This window comes from Sebastes fasciatus, chromosome 20, assembly GCF_043250625.1.
Source record: "Sebastes fasciatus isolate fSebFas1 chromosome 20, fSebFas1.pri, whole genome shotgun sequence".
NCBI lineage: Eukaryota > Metazoa > Chordata > Actinopteri > Perciformes > Sebastidae > Sebastes > Sebastes fasciatus.
Genome location: NC_133814.1, coordinates 9675554 through 9703423, shown reverse-complemented (window position 1 = coordinate 9703423; position 27870 = coordinate 9675554). Strand labels below are relative to the sequence as shown.

General features: G+C 40.0%; 2 protein-coding genes across 2 annotated transcripts in view; both read left to right on the top strand.

The window, feature by feature from the left end:
• mlst8 (MTOR associated protein, LST8 homolog (S. cerevisiae)) overlaps positions 1-27870 on the top strand; it is a 118211-nt gene that overhangs the window by 48782 nt on the left and 41559 nt on the right. The gene's annotated exons all lie outside the window — the stretch shown is intronic.
• On the top strand, positions 4-27119 carry LOC141758971 (heparan sulfate glucosamine 3-O-sulfotransferase 6-like). Its single transcript, XM_074620828.1, has 2 exons — positions 4-869; positions 24819-27119. Exons 1-2 carry the CDS (start codon positions 337-339, stop codon positions 25435-25437), a joined length of 1152 nt encoding a protein of 383 aa, XP_074476929.1. The 5' UTR covers positions 4-336; the 3' UTR covers positions 25438-27119.

The following is a 27870-nucleotide window of genomic DNA, read 5'->3' as shown; positions in this document are numbered from 1 at the left end:
AGAAGCTGCTGTCTGTCTGCCAAGGAGCCACAGGAGCGCACAGAAGGCACGGAGGAGCGTTAATTCACACACACACAGCTATCTTTCAGCTGAGCCTCTCGTTGGGATTTCTTCTTCAAGTTCTTCTTAAAAAATCCACAAGTTGTCTTTGATGGCGAGCTGACACACACACACAGAGGGACAGAGAGAGTCAGAAGCTGAGGAACATGTGGAGCTTTTTGACGCGCGCGTTGGTGGCAAGTTTTGCGCCTCTTGCTTGCGCGCAGATTTTTCTAAAAAATCGTCCTCACTTTTGAGTGACTTTTTTTAAAGTCCTTAGTATGAAGTTATCATTTGATGTGGCGTGTTTCCCGCGTTGTGTCCTCATGCTCAGGATTGCGACTCATGGGATGTAGTAAATGGAGAGCCGCGCTCAACTGTGGACACCTGAGGGTGCAGTCCAAGCTGTCCTCTGTCTTCTTTGCCATGATCGTCCTCTTCACGTACCTCTTCTACTGCCTCAACGGATACTGTGACTCCTTACCCAGACCCGTGTACGACCAACAGAGTAATAATAATAATCCAAAGAGAATCATCTTAAATGATGATGGACGTGGAGAAGACGCGCAGCAGCTCGGCGCCTACAATAATAATGATAATAATAACGCGTCTCAGGTGGAGCATCTGTCCAACAGAGACGCTCCGTCTAACATCTCTATAGCCAACACTTTCGGCAGTAAGAAGTTCCCTCAGGCCATCATCATCGGGGTGAAGAAAGGTGGCACCAGGGCTCTGCTAGAGTTCCTGCGGATCCATCCGGACGTCAGAGCCGTCGGATCAGAGCCGCACTTCTTTGACCGCTTCTATGATAAAGGACTGGACTGGTACAGGTAAGATGTTTTTTTTTAATTTCTTTTTTTTAACTTATGATGATACAACAATTCATGGAATATTTACTTCATATCACGATGTTCCCTGCACTGTAAACAATTGCTGTTGATTTACAGCAGGATTTCAACAGTATTAACCTGTTATTGCTAAAAACAGTGCTTTACTGTTAATACAAAATAAAACCTGTTAAATTACGCTCATAGGCTGAACTATAATGCATTCTTAAAAAAACATCACTTTACTGCTGATCAACTGTCTAAAGTATCATCAGTAACAGTTTCATGCAGCATTTTTTCTGGGACCTGATCTGCACATGTGAGGCTTGTACATTGTACATGATTGGAAAATCAGTGAATTAGCTTTATTGTTCTTCTCTCACATGTTGTTATGGTTTACATTCTGTGCTTGTAGCCAGCTATTGACAGACATTTTTGGGAAAAGTGTCAACAAGTCTATTATAGCCTTTTTCCTAACAAGTGCCTTTAATTGTATTTAGTGTGACTATTCCTATGTCTGTAACCTGCTAAGTCTATTCATATAGGCAAAAAATTATGTTTATTAAAATGTATTTAAAAAATCCAACCTAAATAGTGCATTATCAGTAAGATAATGTAAAAGAAAGGTGAAAAACAGCTATATAATGTATCTTTAAACAGTAAATTAACTTTAAAATACTGTGAAATTAATAAAACAAACAGTATGATAATGTTAATTTTGCTGTCTCCAAACTGGGGAAAATGACCAGAATAGTATACTAAGGGTCAAAGGTCAAAGGCAGAGGTCATGGATTAGAAGTTGCTACTGTCACTTTCCAGAAGCTCTACTTCTTCCTCAAGATGTGTATAAACATGTACAGAAGTCTTTTTTTATTTTGTTTATTAAGCTGAAGGCATCCGTTTAACATTAATTAACTCAAACATGTTAATGATATTTTTATTTATTTATTTATTTGCACATGTATAAAACTTCACAAAATCCAGTCAAAAACGTGTCAGGAGAGGTCAAAGGACCCCCCCACAAACCCCAGGAGAAAAAAAAAACAATAACAAAAAAGGAAGAAAGATCTAAACTAACATCATTTTAAAGATACAACAAAAGTTAAACAACAACAAGAAGTACACAAAATGTGCAGTAAAAACCTAACCAAACAGTGGAAAACAATCCAATAAAAACAATGAAATACATATTATATTATTATTCCTGTGATGGGTTGTATTAGGCCCAGTAGTGTTAATGTGAAGTAGTAAAATAGTAGCTAAGGGTCAAAGGTCAGGGCAGAAGTCATGGACACCTGATTAGAAGTTGCTACTGTCACTTTCCAGAAGCACTATTTTTTTGTTTTTATTCCTCAAGATGTGTATAAACATGTAGAGAAGCCTTTTTTATTTTATGTTTATTAAGCTGAAGGCATCCGTTTAAGATTAATTAACTAATAATGATATTATTCCTGTGATGGGTTGTATATTAGGCCCAGTAGTGTAAATGTGTGTAGTAGTAAAATTAGGGCTGGGCGATATGGCCAAAATCTTCTATACCGATACAGGTGAGTTCATATCTCGATAACGATATATATCACATGTTTTCTTGTAATTCAAAAAATGAATAGTCTTTATGAAATAACCACATGATAAAGCATCATTTTTATATACTCCTGTGTGAATTATTTTCTCATTTAATTAAGAACTTTAGTGCAAAAATTAACATGTCATTTTCAACTTTCAAGTTTTTATTTTATTCATTTAACCATGCAGGCAAGTCAATTAGGAAGAAATTCTTATTTACAATGGTGGCCTGGCAAAAGGCAAAGCCTCTTGAGGGAAAAGGGTAAAGGGGTGAAAAGAAATATAAAAAGTTAAAAAGACAGCACTGGCATACACGACAAGCATTACATGAAAGAAAAATGCAGACAGGCACACAATCGACAGACACTACCAGACAAACTGGCTGTCAGGCAGTACAACAACAGAACAAGAGGAGTAAAGACAAACAATCACAACAAGCTTTACATTTAACAGCAAGCACGACATAAAAGATATGCAGACAAGTACACAAGCATCGGGAAGTAGCAGACAAACGGCATCAGGAAGTGAAATTGTAGAGGAAAGAAATGAATAAATATTTCCAGCTATACTTAATGACTATGTTCGCATGCATGCACACAAATACAGAGTGATCAGATTAAGACAATAGTTTGATTTAACTACACTGGTGTATCCCCATGAGCAGAATTCTTAGTAATTCAGATTTTCTGAGCAATTTGAGTTAGTATGTGCTCCTTATTATTAAATTAGACGACGTAATTGCGTATCGCGATATCTCGGTATATCATATCATCACCATACGATTCCATTCATATTGAATTATCGCCCAGGCCTAGGCAAAATCAAGTCATGCAGGTGCCCAAAGTGCCCAAAAAAGTGCCCAAAAAGTCCCCTATTTCTTCTAAATTCATTATGTATTTGCTCTGTAATGCCAAAAAGTGCATGATATCTCTTTTATCTTCAATAGTTGCACATGTGTTTTTAGTAGATCTCTTCTGACCGGATAATCAGCCAGATGTACACTAAGTTAAATCTTGTGTCTGTGGAATCTGTTTGACTTTCGATCTGAAAAGTGTGTTTAGAAATATACTAGGGCTGTCCTCGACCAAAAAAAATCATAGTCAACCAACACACATATGATTTTGTCGACTAATCTTTTAGTTGATTTAATTGACAGATCTGTAAAACTGAGTTTCTCCACAAATTATCACACAAAAGCACCACTTTAAATCTTGTGTTTACTAAAAATGTGCTCAATTTCTTTTGGAAAGAAGTCATTCAGCATGAAAAAAGCATAAAAAATGACCAATGAAACCAATACAGCCGACTAAGAGGGGTCAGCCCTAAAATACGTTAATAAATGATACAACATGAGGATTTCAAATTGAGAAGTGGGCAGCTGTTATGCTTTGTAGTGCCATATGTATAAAGGACTTTTTCAGACTTCAACTTTTTTTACCAATCTGGGACCACAGTGGGGACAAATGTGGCGTTTTGTGCTGTCATCAGATTATTATCATGTGTTTTCTAGTTCCCTTATAACAGTAAATCGTGACATATGAGTGACTGAGCGTGATGTAACAAGAGCAGAGCTATTTCAAACACACTCTTCATGACGTGAAGCGTGTTTTTGTGCAGGCAAACGCATCATCTCCTGCGCGCTGTGATCATCAGTCCCTCTCCTCTCTTCATTAATATCCCTCAGCACCAATAAGAGGCTCTGCTGATAGCTTCCAAAGATGGCAGCGTATTCACTCCCCTGCCAATAAATTGCTGTTTATTGAGCTGACACGCTGCTTCCCTAAGTGTCCGATGTTGGTCCCCTGAGGGCCTCGCTCGCCGCCGGCCCAATTCACAGAGAGAGGGAGGATGGGTTGTTGTGGATGGTGGATGGTGGTAGTGTGGATGACCTCTCAGTCAGGTGTTTGCTTGAGGATCAGCCGAAATGGGCTTTTGGAGATTGACAGCAATATTTCTCTTGTCACAAATTAAAATTTTTCCAATGAAACCCAGACGGATTGTTTTCAGGATAGCAGCGTGCAGAGAGTTTATAGACCCAAATACATGTTTAAATTGATCAATAAAAAGGGTGTAACATATTCTTTTGCAAGTTAAAGAATGTTTTTGAGCAGAGGAAGCTTCGTATTTTGGGTGGACATGACTGCCTGATATCTGAGATGAGAGGAAAAAGAGACAGAGAGGGAGGGAGGGACAGGGGAAAACCATTACAGAAGGAGGAATGAGGGAGTAAAAAAAAAGATCTGGGGAGTAAAAGAGGGTTTGATAAAGAGACAAGCAGAAGAAGAGAGGAGAACGTGAAGGTGTGGCAGAAAAATGTGGGGCGAGAGAAGAAGAAGACGGAGATCAATAGATCCGGGTAATGATCGGTTCACTGCGAGGCTCAGGTGGAACAGCACTAAGTGACATCAGAGATCAAAGTGTGTGCGTGTGCACAAGTGTTGGTTCTTATTACTCAGTGTGGTTTTCAGAAAGAGGAAGAGGAGGAGGAGGAGGAGGAGGAGGAGGAGGAGGCCGGGGTTTTTCCTGCTGCATGCATCAAAATGTCCTATGCATGCGTGATGAGCAGTTATGAGTGATGTGGTGCAGCAGCTTGAGGCAGTTTCACTTTGAGTTTGTGAATTACCAAAACTGGAATAGTCTCAGCACAGACAGTTTAAAACAACAGCTGTTTGCAATCAGTTTTCATAGAAGCAAAAATACAGGATGAAGTGTTGAAGAAATTGTTTTTGTCTATAAAATGTCAGAAAATCGTGAAAAATACCCATCGGTATTTCCCAGAATCCAACATGACGTCTTCAAAGTTCTTTTCTTTCTCCCACCGTAACCCAAATACATCCAGTTTACTATCACACAAGCTGCAAAATCCTCACATTTGAGAAACCAAAATCAGAAAACATTTGGCTTTTTCGCTGTGGAAATAACTTAAACGATTCATCGATTATCAAACTAATGAACCTTCTGTGGGTCAACTAATCAATAAATTGACTTATTGTTTCAGCTCTAATAGGCAAGCTATTTCAGATCTATATAACTTGTAGGAATGTGGTGAAATAAGATGTTGTATATGTATAAAATGATGCAGAAACCATCATCAATTTCAACATTTAACGTAAAAGTGAAGCTATAAAAAGGGGCTTCTTAGATGAGAATATTTGACCCCAAACAGGCGTGATATGTCTCTTACTTTTTTACAAAATGTGTCCTTTTTTCTAACATCACTGTCCTGTTCTTAGCAGATATTTAAGGGTAACATAAGGTTTCAAGAGGTTAACTGTGAGACTCAGTATTGTTGTCTCTTCCGAAATAATCAGTAAGAACTATACAAAGCAGCAACTATACGATACCATGGACTGCATCGGCATATTAAACAATCTCAAAATACATTTCCTAACCTTGTATCCCCATCCTCTCTAATATTTTCCACCAGGCTTCAGATTTTTTACCAAATCCAGATGGACCTTTTTACCAAGGATCAGATAGTAGATTTACAGATTTGAAGCACAAATGAACTCTTCCACTGTCTTCCCTTCAGTAAAATTATTGTCATAATTTATGAACATTTTCAGTGCCAGAATCTCATTGGACGCACGTTGTTGAGGTCAGCGTGGGTCAACGGTCAGTTTAGTTAAACTTTGGTAGTAAAACCTGGACGAAAATCAGCATGGCACGCGTATTGCCACTCTCTCCATCAAAAGTAATGGCCTGGCTTTGCACAATGTCGTACTTGTGCTTTTGGTGTTGACCAACTTACAAACTTTAAACTGGATAACGTACGATCTGTGGTGATAAATTGTCATTTTTCCTTATTTAAAGCCGTGGTAGGCAGAATGTTTTTGGAATCATTTGGCAAAAATTCCTTAATAACTTTTTTAAGCATATTGTAATACAAGTGTTCTGAGAGAAAACTAGACTTCTGCACCTCCTCATGGCTCTGTTTTCAGGCTTTAAAAGATCAAGCCTGTGACGGTCCGGTCTGTGAAATCTTGAAGATACCATTAGATAAATAGATAGATAGATAGATAGTAACTTTATTAATCCCGAGTGAAATTCAAGTTTCCAGCATCACAGTTCCATAGTGCAAAAGTGCAAAAACACATGTTAGTAAAAAGGCAGTAAAAAGTTAATAGTGCAAAGTACAAAGAACAAAAAAATATACCAGATATAAAAATACAAGATGAAGAAGAAAACTGTTAAAACTGAATATAGTGCAGAGTAACAGCTGTGATACACGACTATTAAAAAAGTGAATATAGTGCAGAAGAGACTGTTAAAAGTGAGTATATAGTGCATTATTATCTGTCCTGCAGACCGTCCTCCTTTGTCCTCCCCCCCCTCCCTAGAGAGGTGTTGTACAGTTTGATGGCTCGGGGGACAAAGGATTTCAAAGGAGCACCGGAGGACACAGAGGCACATGATTTTTTTTCAGGTTACCTGTCTCATGCACTACTGTCAGGATATAGTGACCGTTTTATAAAAATAACTTTTTTTAATCATATCTGCTCTAATCTTGCCTACTGCTGCTTTAATCTAATAAATCTGACGGTAAAACCCAAACATGCATTTTTCATCTGAAGCAACACGCTCTATAGAGAATCTGTAGTTATCTGAATGGTGACAAAGCAGAAGGTAACACTAGAAAAGGTTAAAGGTGAGAAGACCAGCGACCTTTACACGTTCCTTTAATGCTTTCTGTTGCTGGTGAACCGCCCTCACCTTGTACTCTGTTAACACAGACATGACGTATTCCCCTGTTTTGTTTCTCTTCCTCTTCTTTTCTCTCCTGAAGGCGTAATGAAACGAGTGTTTCTGCTTCGTCCTAATCCGCCGACAGCTCGTGTCAACACTGTGTGAATTGGACCGGTGTAATGACAGGTCAGGCATTAACATGGACAGCTCAGGGACGTGCGGAGTGGCTGAGAGGGATTAGGCCCCTGGTCGCAGTTAAACAAGGCCTTATGAAGCATTAGTCAACACCCCCCCACCAAGCCACCCCCTCCTCTCGTAGCGCTGCGCTCCGGTATTCCTGCACCTCAACCTTTAGTGCTATAGGGGAAGCTTATTGTACCCCGGGGCTGTGTAGTTCACTGGCTTACAGACAAGCAACAAGAGTTACTGGGACTTTTTTATTTTTATATAAGACAGGTGTAAATGTTGGAAGCATGTACAAGTAACCTATAGTCCAGGGTACTTCTGCAGTTGCCAGGGGGTACGTGGAAAGAAAAAAACATAGATCCTGTGACCTAAGTCCATCAGGATAAAGCAGCCCTCCTAAAAATGATGTCACCATATAACTAAACTGCATTCTCAATAACGTTTTGAGGGAAACGTATTTTATCGCGGATTACGTTTGTCTTTGACGTATCACAAATAGTCTGCGGGAGGCCGCAGCAAGTGACGTAATAAACGTATTCTCATAAAACAGTTTGTCTTACGAAAAGTTATTCCTCATGTTTCGCGCGTTTTATAATGTCCAGCAACACCTGACACACGTATCAATTTCCTCTTGTTACAACACCTCTTGTTTCCTCTTCCGTTTTCACAGGAAACATTTTGGTTAGGTTTAGGCAATAAAATGACTTAGTTAGGTTTAGGAAAAGATCTAGGTTCTAATTACGCGACTAATAAATCAACGTTGTGGTGAATGGGTCCAACAAACACAGGACTTTCCCCCAGAAGACCGCTATTCGTGTCTCTTGTGAAAACAAAAGTCAACGTTCACTTGCTGTATGTAGTAATTTTAAGCCAAACCATAAAGGTTTTTACTAAACCTAACCAAGTAGTTTTGTTGCCTAAACCTAATGAAGTAGCGTTGTTGTGTTGTTTTTTTTGTGTTTTTTTTTCAATTTACCATGTTATTTAAAATTGCGACTGTAATCCAGGAGAAATTATGTTTCCCTCGAAACATAATAGAGAATGCAGTTTAGTTGTCTGGGAACGTAATTTTGTAGGAGACAGGGCTGGATAAAGTCCACAGAAGGATGAAGTTGGGTGGATGGATGGCTCCACGAAATGTCTGACATCGCCATGATGGGAGACTGTTTGGTTTCTCTTAACCATGACCACGACCGTTCCCCAACCTTAACCCCATGGTTATTATTGTAACCGTGACAATGAAGGTCCCATAACCTTAACGATGTAGTCATTTTAACACATGATGTTTCCTTAATTGACCACTGACCTGTCCCTATATGTTGTAGTAGACACATTTGACTTCCCTGTCCTTTCTTCCTCCCCCTTTCTGCCCTCCTGCCTGTTCCATACTTATCATATGTAGTTATAAAAATATTATTCATTTAGTGTAATCACATGTTAAGTACCCAGTGATTCACATATATCAATTTGAAACAGAACCGTTGTATGTGAAGCCAACAATATCATGTGAAACTGGGCTGGAAAGTACACACTTAAACATTTATTCTCTGACAGAGCTCTTCATTTCAAAGCGCTGTCTGTGTCTTTGAGCTCAGAGAGAGAGAGAGAGAGAGAGAGAGAGAGAGAGAGAGAGAGAGAGAGAAAGCCTTGGCCTCTGTCTTCAGCTGGTAACCAAGTAAAACACATGGACATCCTTAAAGGAAGCATTTGGCAAATTGTTGTAGAAAAAAATGCTTATATGTGGAAAAGCCTTGGCTTTGCCATCTCCTGGAAACGATTCTGTGGTTTCGTGGTGGAGAACGAGGGTTTAGACAGCCATGGTGTGCAAAGTGAGTGAGTGTGAGCATGTGTGTGAGCGCAGGATTCATTCACGCTGCTTTCAGCTCAACCTGAAAGTCCGTCCGCTTTCCCCTGTGCTTCTCGGCGTCCGTCCGCATTTCCTTGACGCTATAAATATCCAGGCGATATAAATGTCATTTCCCGATATCGATCACCTGAAATAGGTTCTTTCTATTGATCTCTCTCTCGCTGCCTTTATCACGTCGTTGCAGCAGAAATGAATTAACTTCTGAATATTCAATCTTGTTGACAAGGAGCTGTTACTCCCTTCCACTTCTGACATTTATACCCCACAGTCCGAGTGTTGCCGGGTGGATTTATTGGCTTGTTCAGGTCACTCAAACTGTGTAATGTAAAGCCACTGGACGAGTCCTCGCTCCTGCTGGCTCTCCTTAGAGTCAATGTTTTTTCTTTCTGTCGCTAAATCTCTTTCCTTATCGACTCATTTCTTCGTCTCATAGGCTCCTGTCTCTCAGGAGGTGTGTTGTGTAATTCAGCTATACCTAGACAGGAATGTCCTGGTTTTATTTCCTGTCAGACTTCTCTACCAATCACAGGGAATTCTCCAGTTGAATTCCTCTCCGCTCGCATTCTTGGAAGCTGCATGTTGCTTTTCAGACTGACAAAGGGTTGTTTTTTTGGGGAAAGGGAGGCTTTCAGGCAAGAATTTGGAAAAATAGGAAATGTATAGATGTTGGAAGAAAGAAGGCTTTGTGCAGAAGACAGGGTTGAATGCTTTGCGAGTATTTGGAGCCGCATCAGCGTAGGAAGGAAAAATTATATGCATGAACATGAGCAACACTATCCAGCATCTGTCAGAGCTAATAAACATTAAATGGCACATGCTGCTATTTACATGTATAGGGCTTTTTGTCAGAATTAATATGCAAATGAAGCAGGAAAAAGTGCAAGGATATAATCAAACATGACTTGATAAATTGGTGTGGGACAGGTATGGATTTTTACTCGGTGAAAAAGAAAAAAAGGTCTGATCCAACTCAGTCATCAATATTTTGACAGCTCGTCATTGGTCGACCTTTCGTCTCCCAGCATGCCGTGTCTCATCCAGTCAGAAATAATGGAATCAGGTGCACGGTGAGAGGATCACCGGGGGAAGCTGTAAACCTTCACCACAGTTTAGTTACAGAGCGCAGAAAGAGGCGGTTTGTGTCGTTCATCACCGTCGTCTGGGTTTTAATTCCCGACTATCAGACTAAGAGTGTGCTTTTGAAGTAAAAGAGTCAAGACGTGATGCTTTAACTTCAACCACGAACTCAGCAAATTCGTTTTTTCCTTGCTGAATAGGCAGAGATCAGGATGACAATTGACACGCCATGTTTAATGGAGCAACCACTTTCTACTTCCTCCTTCTCTTCGTCATTGCTTTTATTTCCTCTCAACCTCTTCTTTATTTTTCTTCTCTCTTTGCCGTGTCATCATTTTGTTTTAGATTAGTGTGCGAACAGGAAATGAGTAATGATGAGAAAGAAATATTAATACTTAAAATAAGTACTTACTCATTAGAAAAAGAAGTGAAAGGGGAATAGAAAATGTGAGGGAATTGGTGACACGACAGCAACAGTCATCAGATTGTGTAAGGTATTCACAAACGTCCTATACAATTTTGAAATACTAGTACCATTTTATGTCACTTTATACTTTGTACTCAAATACATTTATTTGACTCCTGTACTATGCCACTTTTCAAATAGCAATACTGATGATCAGATAATAAAACAATTGTCATATGTACAATGGAAGAGTTCTTGGTCACTGTATTAATTCCTCCTGTCCATACTGACCAATGAGGAATCCCTTCTTGATGCAATCAATGTGAGAATGACCTCTTTGTGTTTGAACAGAGAGACTTTCCTTTATGATCTTCAGTAGAAGGACAGTAACACAAAGAAGGGATTTTGTAACTTTGAAAGATACTGACTTGATTTGTCGGGATTAAGATTACAACAACATCAGATGTTCTATAAATTATGATATATTTCAATGTAAGTGATTGGGGTTTGTCCCCAATCACTTACATTGAAATTGTATCATAATTTAAAAACATCTGATGTTGTTGTAATCTTAATTTAAGATTTTGCCTTTACAAAGGTAGGAAAATAACTTCATCACAACATCATCACTGAAGCAACCCTGGCTCTTAAAAATAAAATTCCCATAAAACAAAAGTGCGTTGTCAATTACGCTTCGAGGGAAACATATTTTGTTGCAGATTTCATTTGTTTTTGACGTATCACAGATACGTTTGTAATGATAGTCGGGAGGAAGTCGGGTGGTGGATGGATCAAACAAACACAAGACTTTCACCCAGGACACCGATTTTATTTGTCAACGTTGACTTATTTCAATCTATGTCTGTAGCTTAATAACGTAACATAGTCATTTTAAGCCAAACCATGATGTTTTTTTTACTAAACCTAACCAAGTAGGTTTGTTGTGTTTTTCGTTTTGTTTGTTTAAATTTACAGCGTTAACCGTGTGTTTAAAACTGTTCAAAAGTGCGAGCGTAATCCGGTAGAAAATACATTTTCCTCGAAATGTTTCAGAATGCAGTTCAGTTGTATGGGAACGTAATTTTTTTGTAGGAGACAGGGTTGCATTGAAGATGTGTGATAGTGACTAGGACATTGTAGCATTAATTGATCAATCGTTCGGTCTATAAAATGTTTGAAAATAGCATAAAATGCCTGTTACAATTTCCTAAATACCAAATTCTCATTTGTTCGACCGACATTGAAAAATCCCAAGAAACCAAGTTTGACTTTTTTTGCTAGAAAAATGATTAATCAATCACCAAAATAGTTAGTAGTAGGAATTAACTCATCATCCAAACAAATAATTGTTGCAGCTCTATGATACAAAATATTCAAGATGATCATTTCAGGGAGCTCAGAGATTTGAGTCACACTTCTGCTTTGTTCTGGCTCTATTTATCCAACTATTTTACACTGAAGAAAGGATCTGAATACAATATCAACTCACTTTCTCCATTTACGTCATTTACTTTATTATTTCTGTCATGAAAAGAGATACGTACTGTACTGACAGTTACATTCATTCATAGTTACTGCTGTTTGGTTTTGATGAGCAGAGCAGATTCTTAAACCGACGCCCAGTTAACCATCACTGGTCTGTCTGGAAAGGCAGGTAATTATTGACTGTGTGTGTGTGGCCGTGGACCTCTCACTGGTGTCTATCTGTTTAATGTCTGACTGGCTGGGTGGGTAGGTAGGTGGGGGGTCGTGAGAACTATGGCAGCCACCCTGACAATCCCACAGAGAAACACACCTTTCTTTGTCTGCTATAAAACCCTCCTAGTGAACTCCCACCGGTTTGACTTAACCGACTTGAACTGGTTAATTGTCGGTGATGTCTGCGCTGGCTTTGAGAGGAAATGAGATTAATTATGCCTGAAACTCTGGCACCGAGAGCTGGAGCTGAATTTGAGGACAAGCAAACCATCAAACTAGACGCTGCGTCGGGAGGGGAATCTGGAAACCGACACCAGCTCCCGCTTCATGTCCATCCAAAACTCGACCGTGTCCTGCATGTTTGATGTGTGTAAACGTATAGCCAAGGCCCGCTGAGTCCGCTCCGATGAGCCTGATAGATGGCACTAATAGCAGACCGCTGAACGGACTGTTTCCAGTTGTAAAAGCTGTGCCTCTGCCAGGAGTGATTTCCGGTTTTCAGCTTAAGACACTGCTAACAATGAGCTGAGAAACCACAAGGAGTGGCAGGCTGAAACTGCTCGGAAGTGGGTTTTTAAGCATCAGACAGTATCGAGTGTTCTTATTGGTCGGATCCTGGGGAGTTGCCAGATGAGCAAAAGTCCATATTGAGTCGATTACAGTGTTTCTGAGGTGTGTGTGTGTGTGTGTACTCATTTAGAAAAGCTGTTTAATTAGTGAAACGTGGTTGTTTTCTGTCGCCTGTGCAGACTGAGTGGGGATGGTAAACATTAGAGTATGTACAGTACATGTTGACTAGTAGTTAATCTTTAACTGGACTGGCTGAACTGAAGGCAGAGCAAAATATCTATCCATCTGTCTATCCATCCATCTGTCTATCTATCTATCCATCCATCTGTCTATCTATCTATAGTCGTAATATAATGTTGAAAAGTGACTATATATCAGTGTGTATTACAAAATGTGGTGTGTCCTCCAAATATAAATAAAATAAAAATATCTAGAATCATTTTATATATATGGAAATACAATATACTTTGGATAACATGTAATAACGCCCTGACAATATATTTCAGAATATTCCCAATTTTCATTTACTGTATGTACATATTCGGATATATCTTCATAATTTATCGTATGTGTTTAAATATAGGAAAAAATAGAAGATGTTTAAATACATGTTGTTACAGTAATATATTTTAGGATTTTTTTTTTTTTAATAACGCCCTTGCAGTATATTCCACATTTTAATTTATTGTATGTACATATTCATATATATAGTCTTCAGAATTAATTGTATTTGTCTAAATATAAGAAAAAATGTTGTTAATATGAATATGTGCTCTAAGGCTGCAGCTAACAATTGTTTATATGAGTTAAAATATCTCAAATAATTGATTGTTCGGTCCATAAAGTGTGAGAAACTGTAGCAAAAACCCAAATATAATCACTTTAGTGTAATAAAAACTAAGAAAATCAGCAAATATTCACATTTAAGAAACTGGAATCAGTCGATTTGTGGCATTTTTGCTTAAAATTACTAAAACAATGAGTTGACTGTCAAAATAATTCCCAATCGATTTTCTGTCAATCAACTAATCAAGTAACTGACTAATCGCTTCAGCTTTAATGTGCTGATTTGATGGTAAATTGAAAGATGTTTAATTCAAAAGACCTCTTCCTGAGGAATTTTACATTTAAATGACCAGTTAACTAAACTGAACTGAGTCTGCATACATTCATCCTACTAACAGACCAATTATGTAACCGTGGCAAGGACATCATCACTGGGGTCAGGATCTAGCCGATCTATCCGTCCATCCCTCCTCCTCCATCCTGTGTTCAGGGGATCGGATGAAGGCCTGGGCGGGGCCCCCGGGGCCCCCGGCAGCTCGGAGATAAAGCCACACAAGTAGGCCACTGTGGGACCGGCAGGAACACGACGGCAGATTTTCCCATTTGATAAGTCAGGACGGGTGGAAGCAATCAGTGCACACACACACACACACACACACACACACACACGCACATACACACTTCCACTCGCTCATATGGACACATACAGTACACTCATACATAAACATTCAAACTTAGGCTAATTTCCATGTTCCGACATTACAGGTTGTTACGCTAAGAAAGATAAAATCACTGCATCCCTTCTTCCTGTTCTTCATTTTCTCTCCTTTTTTTCCCGACTGTGGTCATATTTAAGTATTTAAAGTACTTTGGTGATTTGTTTGGTGCTATGTGCTCATTATCATTGCTGGGATATTTTTACCCTTTAATTCCCCTTCACTTAATCATAAGTTATATTTGGTTGGGAAGTAAGGTTATTTGCTTTCTTGCCAAGAGATAGATGGCGGTCAGTACGGTAAAAACAGTATAAGGCTAAGGTAACAAAATCTGTCTACCAGCTCCTCTAAAGGCTTTCACACACTGGCAGCGTTTTTTCGTGACTAATTTGCACTTCAATATATTTTTTTGAACTGTTGTTTTTGTCATGAGTACTTTCACGCAGAACATGAATATTACGTGGCAAAAAAAAACGACAGAATTTTTCTTTTTTCGGAACGAGGTATATTTCCTGAGCTTTCACATCGCGAATAAAGGTATCAACCAATCTCGTTGTGCGGAACGGGTTGAGTTGCGCTTTATGTTTATGAAGCAACAACAGAGAGGCTTCGTAGTCTGAACCAGGACGGCAAAGCATTTTCAACCTTGACAATAATTCTTACCTTTCACAATAAAAGCCCTAGACATATAACATTCTCAGGCGAGTATTTCGCATTTTCGTGTCGTTTATTCATCCTATTAAAGTTAAACAACATTGTAATTAAGTAGAGTCAAAGAACTGGAATAAACACCTTGACTGACATATTGTGTAAGTATCAGATATCCACTAGCAATGCTGGCCATCATTCATCCAACTTTCATCTTTGAGCTTCCTTCCTTCCCGCAGCTACTTACAGTATGTTGTGTTCACGCTACGAGTGGCACAGCAGCAGGCTACAAGTCATTTTCAATGGAAGCCGGTGACATGAAGCTACAAACTGACGCCCGACGCTTGACGCAGCGTGACGCGCTACAAATGAAGTTGATGATTCACTTCAATGACGCAGAGAAGTGTCAACCATTCATGTTTTTGTTTCACCCTGTTCCGTTCCATCTAAAAAAAACAAATGCCTTTAGGCAGTTCCCAGTGATATTGAACAACATAACTACGTCAACGAGTGCATGTTGGGAGTGCATAAAGGCCTTAAGGCTCACTAATTACGGTAACACTTTATATTTTGTTTTATGCTGTTTAATGGGGGTTATGTGCCTGACAAAATTCCCCCTAAAACTAACTGGCAGCTGATTTAAACAGTTGCAAGCTAATGCTAAAGGTTCAAACAGTGTAGAATTAGCAGCTTTGTTGAAATTCACACAAACACACATACAAAAGCACACACACACACACACCCATAGATCTTCCTCTGTCATTAGGGCTGCGCTGGTTTCTCAGAGGAAACTCTGACTGACCACTTCTCACTCACTCACCGCTTTCAGCAGGCCCTCTGATGTCTCTATTAACCGTTACGCCTCTATTTTTCCCCTCAGCTAGACACATTCTTCAGCTCTTTCCTACCGACCTACCCCATTGATGCAAACCTCCTCGGTAAAAATACTCCTCACCACCCCGGTGCGTCAGCCAGACGCGTAACCTTCGGAGTGTGTAATGGTCCGCCACACACACGCTGAAGAGAGATACAGTAACATGAGGTGTATGGGTTGATGTAATACAGATATTTGTAGATACAGTCTGCTTCTGCAGGTTTTGAAAGTCTTAAAAAGCATTAAATTCAGTTCCCTCCATAAAGGACATGCTAGCCTCTCATAGACAGCAACATTAGTTGTAAATTCTTGATAGATCCATCAATTTTCTGCTGCTTACCTGGGTCCAGGTCACATGACTCGATAAATTATATTATTAGGAATTATTGTTATATAGAATTCGGAAATACTAGCAAAAATGTGACATATAAGATGACATATGTGACATATATATAATGTCAAGAAATTCATACTTATAAATTGATAATAAATTAATGTATTGGTTTCCTGTTATTTGACAGTGAAAAGGGTATTAAATTGCATTCTACGTGTTATTTAAGGTCTTAAATTTAATTTTGTGAACACTGCAGAAACCCTGTAAAATGTTGACTCTTTTCATTCCTAAAACTTAAATCGTTTCTACCTGAATTTTCTTCTTGAAAAGCATCTGCAACTTCATTTAAACACAAAAACTCTGTCATGAAAACCAGATGCAATTACTTATCATAAATTACTTTAGCCTTAAAATCTCCTTTTGGCAGCTTCACAATCAGAATACCTGAAACAATAAGAAACTATCCAAGAAAGAAAGTTTCTTTATTTTTACATAGCAATGGATACATTTAACAAAAAGCTCAATTTTGGCCAGAAACAACCATCCAACTAATGTAATGGCCCAACTCCAACAGACACAAAGAGAAGTACTACTTTACTTCCCCTTTTATTGAGTTGCTTACAGTCCCCGCTGACTTCTAATCAGCCCACAGGAGCTCCTCAGCCCTGTATTTGCCGTCAGTAACGACAAACCTCCCTCCACTGCAGCCGCTTTTTACAGATCTTTGAGCACACGCAGACTGTATCTGTCTTCATATGTCCCTCTGTAGTGGTTGAGGATGTCGATGTGTTTTAAAAATTCCTTCACACGTGTCAAATGTATTCATAACAATCTCACTGTGAAGGATACAGTAGAGGCCAAGTGGAGGCTTTGAAGATGAAAGAGGGAGATGGGGGGGAAAAATGGAAAAAAATAGAGGTGAGTGGAGGAGAAACGGAGGGATGGAGGAAGGAAAAGAGGGGGGGGTGACATCGCATGTACAGTACGAGTTCTGCACATGATGACATGTTGCATTACATGATCCCCCGTGATCCCCGGTGGTCTCGCCCTCTGAATCACAACCATCTGCCTCTGACCTTCAGAGTGGAAGAGTCCATTTCCTCGCAGTGCAGGCTGGTGGGGATTAAGAGGGTCCGGGGGTCTGGCCTCGGGCCCAGCGGAGCCGGTATGGATCACAGCTTTTCGGAGCTCTCCGAAACCCCGGCACCAGAGGGGAAACTTCCTAAACCAGAAACACTTCCCTCATCTCACACACACACAAACTGAGGAGTTCATTACTCCCAGATGTGGATCCATCCCGTGGAGGGCATGTTCAGATGGTTGGTCGGTGTGTGTGTGTGTACGCGTCTGTGTTGTGTTTACGTGTGTGAGTGTATGTCATAGTAGAAAGCGCACAAAAAGAGAGAGATGGGTGGAGTACAAACAGAAATGAAGATGGCTGGAGTGTTTGCTTCCCACTAGAAGAGCGATAATAGCCACTGTGTTTACCGTACCTGCATTCGCCCTTTTTACTTTAAAATAAGCACACACACACTCATATTTTAGAAACACTTTAGTGGGTGAACCCTTTAATGCCCTAAAAAGTCAGAGCAATAACTACAGAAAGAATGAAGTCAATAGAAAAAGGGAGTTTCAGGTGGCAAAACACAGTTTTATGCCCTTTAATTAATAATAGGCTTATTAATCATTTATAATTTTACCCTCAAAATATTTGCCATTGACCACAGATAACACCTAAAAAATACAAATATTGCGCTCAGCCTTTGAACAATCTTCAGGGTTGAAAATGCAGCATCTACAAACCTTATGTGTTCTTTCAGCTTTTTTTGTTCTTTGAACAATAAGCATTTTTTTAATTATTCATATTCTACTGTACTTACTGTAATAGCTCAGTGATCACAGGTACAGTGTCTCTGTTTTGCTATGTGTCTGTCAGTCTACCATTTGTAATACAACATATATATTTTCATTTAATCAACAATCTAATACATATAAAACATTTTATCGTGATTTAAAGGGGGTGCTTCAGGGATTTAAGACCTTTACACAACGGGGGCATGACGAATAAACAACACGAAAATGCGAAATACTCACCTCGAATATTATATATCTAGGGGTTTTACTGTGAAAGTTAAGAACAGTAGGAGGGGATCTAGTCTGCGCTGACTTTGTCAAGGTTGAAAGGAGTTATAAAGTTTCCCATACTTGTTCGGACTACGGAGGCTCTGTGTTGTTTCTTTCATAAATATAGGCGCAACTCAACCCGTTCCGCACAACGTGATTGATTGATGCCTTTATTCTCAGTGCGAAAGCTCAGAAAATTGACCTTATTCCGATAAAAAATGATTTCACTTTTTTGCCGTGTAATACTGTAGCTGCTTTCTATGTGAAACTACTCATGACAAAAACAACAGTTCGAAAAAATATATTGACGTGCGCATTAATCGCACACAAAAAACACCCCCGATGCATAAAGGCCTTTAGCATTGCATCTTCACATAGTTGGGAGACTTGCAAGAGTAAGATTTTAAAAAGTCGAAATAATAGGTATGCGTCCAAAAACACGTAATCCTACATTTCCCATAATTCAGCTCACTGGCATTTATCATACGACTTCCTCTTCCTGGTAAACGCCCACTTCTTGCCCCACCCCCTATCTCCAAGCTGGAGCCGAGTTAACCCTGATGACATCACCAGGGTTATTTTTGTCCTCCAGAGCAGTACTTATCATGACCGTAAATCGCAATCTTATATGTAAAATCGATGGAATGCACCTTTAACCAGATCAAATAGCGTGATGTTAGCGGTACTTCTACTATGCTAAGCACGGCTAGTTTGCAGTACTGGCTAAATTTAAGCTGTTTTGTTGTCACTCATGATTGGATTCAGCGACTGCATCATTTATGTGTACAAAGATGTTAGTTCATCAAAGTTGATATTTTTCAATTCCAGATAACAGCTAGTGGTCGGCAGAGAAACTAAATATACCTTTAGCTAAGGCTAGCTGTGGCTAATCTCACCACTTGATACCTTTAACTTGATATCTCTGTGGCAGAGAAGGCAGCTTACCAAGCCAGAGTGCACAACGCGGTCTGGCTTACTGTTACAGCAAAAATTCTGCATAGTGTTTTCATGGAAATTTTACATTTCTTTGGCCCAATAATATCTTTATGTAGTAAAAATGTCAAAAGATTCTGGTGTTAACTCAATTTTAACCAAATAGCTATGTAGTTGTCTCAACTTGGTTTGTGGTGCAGAGATGGAAAATGCTATTCAAACAATCTGTCTACACATGAAGTATGCTCTGCTCGTCTCCTGTTGCTTTTGTTGAGAGCCGTATAGAGACGTATAGGTCGGTATACGCAGCTCACTCATGTGTCCTCATATTCTAGTCATAAACAGTAGCCTATTAGCCTGCAGTGCTTTTAAACAGGCCCTAATAAAGCCTCGGCCCACCCACACAGAGCACAGCTAAATGTGAGCATGTGAGAGCGTCTGGACACATTTGTACGCGCAGATAAACGCACATCTGCGCACTTTCAAAGCTGACCGCATTCCTGCTCCAGATGCCAACGGTGAAGGTGCGATGAAAACAAACATCAGGTCGCTAGGTTTCCCTAAACACTCTTTGGAAACCATACAGACGCTGGTATCAGATAAAAAAAGAACAAACTATGTTTTCATCTTTGTGAGAGAAACAGAGATTAGACGCTTCTGAGCAGCGACTCCAGGTTAATTAGAGGATTACGTCGCTGCTGCTTTTCTTCTCTCCATCTGTGCTCTTAGGCCTACCTCTCATTCCCTCTTTCCTTTTACTCTTGCCCACTCCTTTCCTTTTCTCTTCTTTTTCTATCCCTCTGTTTTATCCCGCCAGCCTCTTCCCTGTATACTCCGCCGCTGTGTGGCCTCCTCCTGGGCTTTCTGTTGTAGCCGGGCTGTTCTGTGATTACAGGCTAGTGGTTCAAAATGTAAACATGATGTCAATGGGAGCCCCACTCAGCCTCGGATGGAACACCATGGCTTCCATTAGACTGATTGGATGAAATCAAACATCCATTTAGTGCCAAAGACACGCTCGCAAAACAACAAAACAGTGCAAACACACTGGCACCTCCAGTTCTTTTTGGCTTTCAGATCTGGTTGCGGGTTTTGGATGTCACTGTAACCACAGAAAAAAACAAAAATACTGAAAATATCTTGCATATCTGGGCCCATATTGTTGTTCTCCAGTGTGTTTTTCTTCGCATTCCTTTGGATTAAAAAAAAAAAAAGAAAAGATAATGCCAGTCAAGTATTTTCCAGAGCCATGACAGAAGACAATTGTTCAACCATCATCAACAGTAACCGTCAAGTTTGGGCTCTAGTCCCTTTAGATTAGAGGGATTATTTCTGTCTCTGTTTAACACTAATGTTTACGAGTCATACTGAAATTCATTTAAAAAAAAAAAAAAAAGCACTAAGAGTCCACTGACAGTTATACTGAAGGATCTGAGTGCATGGCAGCCAAAAATATGTTGCTTAAAGGATGCAACTCTTTATTTTTCTGTACTGGAAATACTTGCACTAATTCGTATACTGTATATACCGTATCTCATAAAGTTAATCTGTATTCCACGTAATTGTGAACCAGGAAGTATAAAGAGCGACAAACACAATGTAGGGACGAGGTCGGGGTGGATGGGTGGGTCAAAAAACATTGGACTTTCGCTCAGGAGACCGGTGTTCGTAACCCATGTGAAAACAGAAGTCAACATTGACTTATTTGTCACGTAACTTCCGTACTTAAGTTACGCCACTTCCGATGTTATTTTATCCCAAACCACGATCATTTCCTAAACCTAACTAAGTAGTGTTAGTCATGTAACTTCTGTTCTTAAGTCACGCCACTTGCGGAGTTATTTTAACCCAAACCACGATCTTTTCTTAAACTTAACTAAGTATTTTTTGTTATATAACTTCCGTGCTTAATTTCTGCCACTTCTGATGTTATTTTAACCCAACCCACTAACTTTTCCTACACCTAACTAAGTAGTTATTGTCATTTAACTTCTGTACTTAAATTACGGCACTTACGGAGTTATATTAACCCAAACCACTATCTTTTCCTATACCTAACTAAGTAGTTTTTGTTGCCTAAACCTAACCAAGTTTTTTCCTGTGAAGACTGAAGTGGAAATAAACACGTGCATCTCACATTGCTGGGCATTTGTAGGAAAACGCACAAAAATGAGGAATAACTTTTTGTAAGATATCATACAAACCAATGTATGAGGATACATTGAGTAAACACAGGTAGAAGAGGCAGGTAGAAAAGAAGTAGATGAACCAAACCAGCATGCAATTACCACAAAATAACCTCACATATTGATGAGTAACTGTGTCCGAGGGTGGATTTTCCTCTCAAAGCCAGAGTTGTTAAACTGCCCTTTGGATCCTAATGAGGAATTTAGCTTCACATTCATAGAAACTATATTGCCACTCATGTCATGTGGTAGCCAGAAATAAGCCTGCGACCCACAGCCTCAGAAACTTGGCACCAGAGCGATATAGGTTGCAGATTACGCTTTAAACCTGAAATGCTCATTGTAATACATTCCAATGTTGAGAATAGCCATAGAAACAGTATTGCTTTTCAAAATATTTCTCCCTTTGGTATTTGCTGTATTTCTCCCCATTTTTTTGTTTAGCCCCCGGCCCTGTAATGCAACTTTCTTATGAATACCATAAGTTGACGTGTATTTGGTATTACCCTCGAAGCTTCATACCAGGGGACATGCTTGGAGACTGTGGAGCCGACTGTGTGTGTTGGATCAGAGAGAGAGAGGAATGGAGTCGGCTCCATCACCACACACCAGAGCTCAGAGCCCCATAAGCCCTTCACTTACAGACCAACCACGAAGACTCCGACCCGACCGTCACCACATGCCTGCTGAGGGAGGGAGGAGGGAAGCATGGAAATTAGCTGAGGGATCTTTCACAGATGCAACACTGGCATTCCTTCTATAACACAAACTGAGCCTGAGATTTAAATCTCCTTTAAACTCAACAAAAGGCTATATTTTATATTTTTATATATATATTAAAGAGGAAAATTGGCAGGATATATTTTTTTTACAACGGAGGTTATTAAATTCCATTTTAGTGTTACGGTAGCATTTAAATTAAATAAAGGACACGAGACAAATAGGTTTTCCTTTCCCTCCCATTTCCCTCGTTTTATATACAATCTGCTCTGGCACGTTATACTCAGTGAAACGCAGGCTTTGGTCAGGGTTTGTTGATTTTTTTTTGAGGCACTACTACATCTTCTCAGCCTGTGAGTCATCTAAGTAGGGGTAAGGATCAAGAGGAAGAAGGCAGCCCAGTCCTCTAAGAGCCAAAGTGTGCCTAGAATACCTACCGCTGATGATAATAACAATCGCAGGGCCAAAGGCAACAACCAGGATTGAATGCGAACACATGGCTACCATAAGACAATACTCCACTAACCTGTTTGTTACAGGATACTTTTGGACTTTTTTTTTTTTTCTGTAGGCATTACTGCAGCCAAAATATTATAATTCCTTGGTTCTCGTTTTCGTAACTTTTGTCCTCATTTCTATTTGTAATGATAACATTGTACACACCAAATTAATTCACGAGATCTGGGATCGTGGCAATACCGCTGTAACAAAATACGACAGGGCAAGTGGTCAGACGGGTTGTAAATAAGCCAAATGTTTCCGGCAAATTATCGAATCCAATTTATTCAGAGGTAAAATTGTTTTTTTTCCTTCCAAAGTTTGACTAACTCTGATTGTCTGACTACTTATGTTGCCCTTCCAGACTCTTTCAGCAATGTTCCTAAGTACCTAGATGTCAGACATTTTTCACTGAAGGCACTTTGACATGTCGGAAAAGCGGGGCGTTTTATTCTTTGTGCCATTAATTCGCACACCAATATATTTTTTCAAACTGTGTACTTTAACACGGAATGCAAATATTATGTGGCGTAAAAGTGGCGTAATTTTCCAAAGGTTGATTTCCTGCACTTTTGCACCTTGAATAAAGGCATCAACTAATCAAGTTGTACGGAACGGGTTGAGTTGTGTTTATATTTATGAAACAACAACACGGAGGCTCCGTAGTCGGAACCAGGACGGCAAACTTTATTACTCCTTTCAACCTTGACAAAGGTATCACAGACCAGAGCCACTCCTTCCGTTCTAACCTTTCACAATAAAAGCCCTAGACATATAATATTCGCATGCAAGTATTTCACATTGTCGTGTAATTTATTCGCCACGCCCTCGGTGTGTAAAGGTCTTTAATCTGCTCTTTTGCGTAGTTAAGTAGGTACCTGCTACTGCTAACTGCTGTTTTCCATCTTATTGATAGTAAGAAATATGAAGAAAAAGTAAATAAAGAAAAAAAACATGATCAGAATTATCTGTTATTTAATGTCCAGTGTTGGGCAGTAACGTGTTACAATAATGTCATCACTTTTTTCAGTGAGTGGTAGTAGTGCAATTGGAAATTCAGTAACTATGCTACAGTCACTAATACCGGTAATGCTCCGTTAGCTTGTTGAAGGTGCAGTTGGCCTCTACCAAAAGAGTATAAATGTGCCTCACGGAAACTCCAATATTTTCTTATTTTCATGTAGTGTGTTCTTAGCTGGCTTGCTAACGTTAGCCACTGTTAAGCCTACATTCAGTAATCACCTATTGGAGGGTGTGTGAATGAAAGCTGTGTGCACTGTGCAGTCATTGGAGCTAACGTTAAGCTAACGGTTGATGTTCCAAACGAGGCTGGCTGCTTGTTAAACCATAAATGTCTCATTTGTTTTGTTTTTTATTGTTGTCTAAAGGCACTTGAGACGGAGCAGGGCTGTGTAATAAAAAATTCAGCGGACTTTATTTACTTTTGCTGTTGACTAAGTAACGTAAATACTTTTCAAAAAAAGTTATGAGTCTACATTTTATAAACAACTTTGAGCTTGTAGTACACACAAAGGGGGAAACAAGGAATTAGCCTAAAGTGAAAAAAATGTAGTAGAATTGTGAGTAACTTTTCCAACCCTGCTGTAAGACTACAAATACCAGTGGTATGACTGTAATGTGGCTATTATCAGTCCTGCGGGACAGTCTTCCAGCTTCAAGGACCAAGAGCAGAGGGAGCCTGTTTAGGAGGAGGCAGCAGATGAGAGGAAATTACTTTCCTGAGGTTAATATAGCCTTGCGGTTTACAGTAGCCGCTCACAGACTCCCTCCCAGTCTGTGCTGACATGTTCGCTCCATCAGTGCCAGCAGCTAATGTCATGTTTATCTCCCTCTAATCACAGATTTAGCCACTAATTACAAAGCAAAATCAAAAAGCCTTCGAGGCAAGTGAGGCATCATCAAAGGAATGCTATATGGATTATGAGGAAAATCAAGGGAATGTATTAATTTCTTCTGTTATATAGATGTTATTTTTGTAATATAGAACATGCACTTCGGTGGAATATGTAATATTTAGACAGTTTTATTAATGGCTTTCTTTTTCTCTGTCATACAGGAACTTGATGCCTCGTACTCTGGAGGGCCAGATCACCATGGAGAAGACCCCCAGTTACTTCATCACCAAAGAGGCCCCTCGCCGCGTCTTCTCCATGAGCCGCCACACCAAGCTCATCGTGGTGGTGCGCGACCCCGTGACCCGGGCCGTTTCCGATTACACCCAGACTCTGACCAAATCTCCCGGGCTCCCGTCCTTCCAGAACCTGGCCTTCCGCAACACCACCACGGGGCTCATCGACACATCTTGGAGCGCCGTGCGCATCGGCATCTACGCCAAGCACCTGGAGAACTGGCTGCGCTTCTTCCCGCTCTCGCGCCTCCTCTTCGTCAGCGGCGAACGCCTCGTGACGGACCCGGCGGGCGAGATGGGCCGGGTCCAGGACTTCCTGGGGCTCAAACGCGTGGTGACGGACAAGCACTTCTACTTCAACCAGACCAAAGGTTTCCCTTGCCTGAAAAAGCCCGAGGGGAGCAGCAGGCCGCGCTGCCTGGGGAAGTCCAAGGGCAGGCCCCATCCCCAGATCCCCACTGAGGTCCTGCACAGGCTCAGAGACTTCTACAGACCCTTCAATCTCAAGTTCTACCAAATGACCAGCCACAATTTTGGCTGGGAATGAAGGGCTACTCGCCAAAGCTCTTAAAAACTGTTAGTAGCGTTCTTGTTCAGCCAACTACCAAAACCAGACAGGGATATCTTGAAGACATTATGTGTTACCAAAGCTTTTACTGTGCAAAGTATGCCTCTCCTTCATTTTCTTAAGCTATGAAATCTGTAAACATCAGACCGGCAATAAGTAGGCTCTCATAACCACGCCCTCTTTTGGGGGAAAACAATCCTGTGTCCCTCATAGCATAAACAGAAGAAGTTGAAACATGTCTCCACACCTGTAATAGTAAAAACGCTATGCAGAGGAGTTGCTGTGTATAATCCAAAGATCCCAAAACACTGATCTCCGATTTGTTTCCCTGCCATGTCCTAATAAAAATATAATTGAGGGGCTTTATGGCTCCAAGCTTTAGACCAGACCAGCATGGCTTCATGGCTCCAAGCTATAGACCAGACCAGCATCGCGTCATTGCCGAGGCTTCGCTCCCTTTTGGGGGAAAGAAACTCGTTGTCACAGGAGAGAAAATGGAAAATGGCGTAAAGCTGAGATTTGAGGCACATAAGATACGTGAATATTCACTGTCAGTGTGGTAAATGGCTAAATGATCCTGCTGCAATAATACAGTCATACATTAACAACAGGGGAGGGGGGAAGACTGAAGGGACATGGCGGCGATCAAAATAGGCAAGGTCGCAAAATAATTATTAGACATGTGTATAAAACAAACATTTGTATAACAGGAGATGAATGCATATGAATTTGTCAACATTAGAATCCAAACATACGTCAAATTGCATTGAAGTCTATGAGATCTTTGGTTTTCTATCCCCCAAAAGGGGGCGTGGCCTTGACTTTTTGTGAAGTGCCCGTATGTGCCGGTCTGATGATGTATGAAGACGCCTGCCTTCCTCCAGATTTACAACAGCCATGCTAACAAAGTTTGAGAGAGCTTCACTTGACTCCCCGAGCACCAAAAGTATGCTAAGCTGTCCAAAACACAGCAAAGCCTGCGTATTGAAAATAACTCCAGAAAGAGATGTGCCTAAAGTTAAACCAAATGGCAAAAGAGTTAACGAGCCTTGACAGCCTGGCAATGCTGCGATAAACCAAATGACATGTTGGAGCTTTGAGAGGGACGAAACAACAGCCGCCAGCGAGGAGAGAAGCAAAAGGTTTTGAATTATGCACAATGGCTAAATCAAAATCAATGTCAATGTGTCTCTCTATCTGAGACATAACTTAATCATTCAGAATCATTTCAATCCCACCAGCATTGTTTAGTTCCCTTCTGTTACGTTTATACGGTGAATGCAGTTAAAATCAAGTTCTGTTTGTCTTTATTTCTTTCAATGCAAGCTCCTTTTCTTTAATAAAAATTAAAGATGTAGCATACGCAGGAGGATACCTGGTACTGTTGAAAAAAGGTACCAGAACACAGTCCACTATGTGCTGTAAATTTGCTGTTATTTATGTCGCCAATACAATGCTTGTATAAAATGTTCTCTACAGACAACACCTGTATCTGTGATCGTTTTCTACTCCATTTAATCGATCTCCACAAACGGTACTTACATGTAACTGTATATTTCTTAAGAGCTTAATTTATAAGATGGTATTGTTGAGATGTTTTCTCTGAGACTTTTGTATATGAAATTATGCTGGAAGTTCTGACTAAAACTTTTATTCTAAAATGTGTTTCTGGTTCATTTTTTGCTCTGCATTTCTAAGCACATCCTTTTGTATTTATGGAAAACAAACGGATGTTGCTGCTGCTGGGAATCTCAAGTACATCTGCTTAGCAGATGATTTTTTTTTTCCTGGAAAAGATCTACCAGACAATGAGATGATTAGAAATTAAAATACAATTAATCACTGTTGTGTGATTTTAGGGATGACTAAATAGGAAAGCTGTGGATTGTTGCTTTAATCTTTAGCCTTTGCTTATTTATCAAATCAAGTGTTAAACTCATAAACAGCACGAATAAATATGTTTTTAAGATCTAGGATTTTAATGAATAAAGAATATTATTCATATCAACAGCTGAAGTTAGAGCCAGCAGCCAGTTAACTTAGCTTAGCAAAAAGACTGGAAACAGGGAAACGGTTTCATTCATGTTTAGTGTTTCCTGTTTTATTTTGTTACTCACCTCTCCTCTCATTTTAGATAATTTAACTTCCTGCCTTTGTATGTTTTCCCGCCAGTTTTGATCGTTTGCCCCTCCCTGATGAGCTTCACCTGTGCCTCGTTAGACCTTCTGCTCACCTGTCCCCACTTCCCCAATCAGTCGTTCACCACATATCATGCCCAGTTCCTTTGTTCTTCATCAGTTCTGTCACCCGTTTTCCTTTAACCTACCTGTCGGACCCTCTGCTTATTTGGACTCTTGCCACCTGCTGAATCTTCAATAAATCACATAAGGAATGCCCTCCACAGCTCTCTTA